The sequence below is a fragment of the Amblyomma americanum genome, chromosome 6 (assembly GCF_052857255.1).
Source record: "Amblyomma americanum isolate KBUSLIRL-KWMA chromosome 6, ASM5285725v1, whole genome shotgun sequence".
Classification (NCBI taxonomy): Eukaryota; Metazoa; Arthropoda; class Arachnida; order Ixodida; family Ixodidae; genus Amblyomma; species Amblyomma americanum.
Window position 1 is genome coordinate 38,972,198 of NC_135502.1, and position 1,647 is coordinate 38,973,844.

Sequence of the window (1,647 nt, forward strand, 5' to 3'; positions counted from 1 at the left end):
CTTTGAACCGAAAGCTCATTTAAACAAAGCAGCCAACTTGAAAGTCAGCTAAACGTGTATGCATACAAGCTGAGGTTATTCTAAAAGTAAACAGTTCTGTACATGAGAACAATAAGAAAAAATAAGCAAATCCGCCCACAGTCAGTAAACTAGTGACAATCATCACCATATAACGTGCAGCTCATGAGCATCGAATAAAGGCCAATTATCAGAAGAGGAGCATTGTGTTCAGAAATTTCTCGCTGAAAGGTGATCCTCACATTGTCTTCGACGCCCTTTTTGTCGATATGCCTCCGGAACCACCCATCTTCACGACTTCGATAATCCCAGCTTCTTGCATCGCCACCTGGCCTTCGCGTATCGCCTCGTAGTACTTTCTGTATATCAGTATTAGGTCCCCTATCTCGTCGTGCACGTCGTGCGTGAAGATAATCAGCGTGAGACAGAGCATAACCACCAGCAACGCGGGGAGACTGTAGAACCGAAAGTTGTTCTCAAAGTACATGTGGCACGCGTCGACGCAACTCCTGGTGTAGACTACATCCCACGCCGCCTGATCACTCTTCAGCAACACCCCATGCGCGCAATTCATGTTCACGTCTTTTGCGGATTCCTCGGATGAGTTCCCTGTTTTGCAGCAAGAGTCCGAAACTTTTTTCAAAGTATCGTGTAACTGACTCACCAACGACCCTCATGCAAACTCACGGTATTGAAACATTACAGCTGCGCCGGAAAATTCAAAGACTGAAACTACTTTTCTTACTACAAAACCATAAACTGTTTATGAATGCAGACCCCTTCCTTAAACCTAACACTACGCGCCAAACACGAAATCATCATACACAATCATTAACCCCTTACAGTGCTAGGATTAACGCCTTTAAATACTCATTTTTTCCACGCACCATTGAGGAGTGGAACAGGTGTTCGCCAGATCTCTTAACCAGAGCTGATTCTTTTGACTCAATGTTTTCTTCACAGCATTTAATTTGAGAGCCGTTTTCTGCGTTCACTTTTTGTATTTTGCATCTGAGCCTTGTATTTATTGCTGTATTTTGTGTTACAACTTGTATTTAACATTTTTTTCAATTTTGCTAAACCTGTTCTTTTTTGCACATATTATGTACTCGCCTCTCCTGCTTCGGTCTACTGTAGGCCTGCAGTATGTTGTAAATAAAAAATAAAATAAAAAAAGAACTGAGCACCGCTCCCAGCTCGGATTGCCCAAGTCGCAGCGGTAGTAGACGTTGTGGCACCAGTCTCGGAAGGATTCCACCGAGAATCCGAAGCAGCGCAGAGACGCCTGTACCGAATCGATCAGGTTCTGGAAGTCGGGGTTGTTTCTGTACGCGCCGATGAAGTCCACGTACAGCGACGCGTCCTTGGAGCTCTTCTTGGCGCCGTATGGGAACGCCAAGGCCGCACCAGCCATCGCAGCTAGTACGATTGTGATAACGCCGAGGAACGCCTGCTAGATTTTGAGAAGAGACACGTTCTCTCGGAGCGCGCCGACAAAGCCGGTGCCACTTCCGAGGGCGAAGAAGCCGCTGAACAAGACGAGGAAGACGTCTAGGTGCAGCAGGAGAGTGAATAGGAACGACTTGGAGACGAGGCTGAACCAGAACGAGTACGGCTGCGACGGCCGGA

General features: G+C 46.8%; 1 protein-coding gene across 1 annotated transcript; it reads right to left on the reverse strand.

Moving 5' to 3' along the window:
- Positions 1–256: 256 nt before the first annotated feature.
- Positions 257–1,432, reverse strand: LOC144095217 (tetraspanin-10-like). The gene is made up of 2 exons (XM_077629004.1): positions 1,225–1,432; positions 257–627 (listed from the first exon to the last, which is right to left on the reverse strand). The coding sequence occupies exons 1-2, from the start codon at positions 1,430–1,432 to the stop codon at positions 257–259; spliced, it is 579 nt and encodes a 192-aa protein (XP_077485130.1).
- Between the last annotated feature and the right edge of the window lie 215 nt (positions 1,433–1,647).

Excerpts from the sequence above, each read along its gene's own strand:
- LOC144095217 (XM_077629004.1), bottom strand. The coding sequence starts at position 1,432 with ATGGCTGGTGCGGCCTTGGCGTTCCCATACGGCGCCAAGAAGAGCTCC. Across the intron at positions 628-1,224 it reads CTACTACCGCTGCGACTTGG|GGAACTCATCCGAGGAATCC; the intron begins GCAATCCGAGCT and ends GCTGCAAAACAG.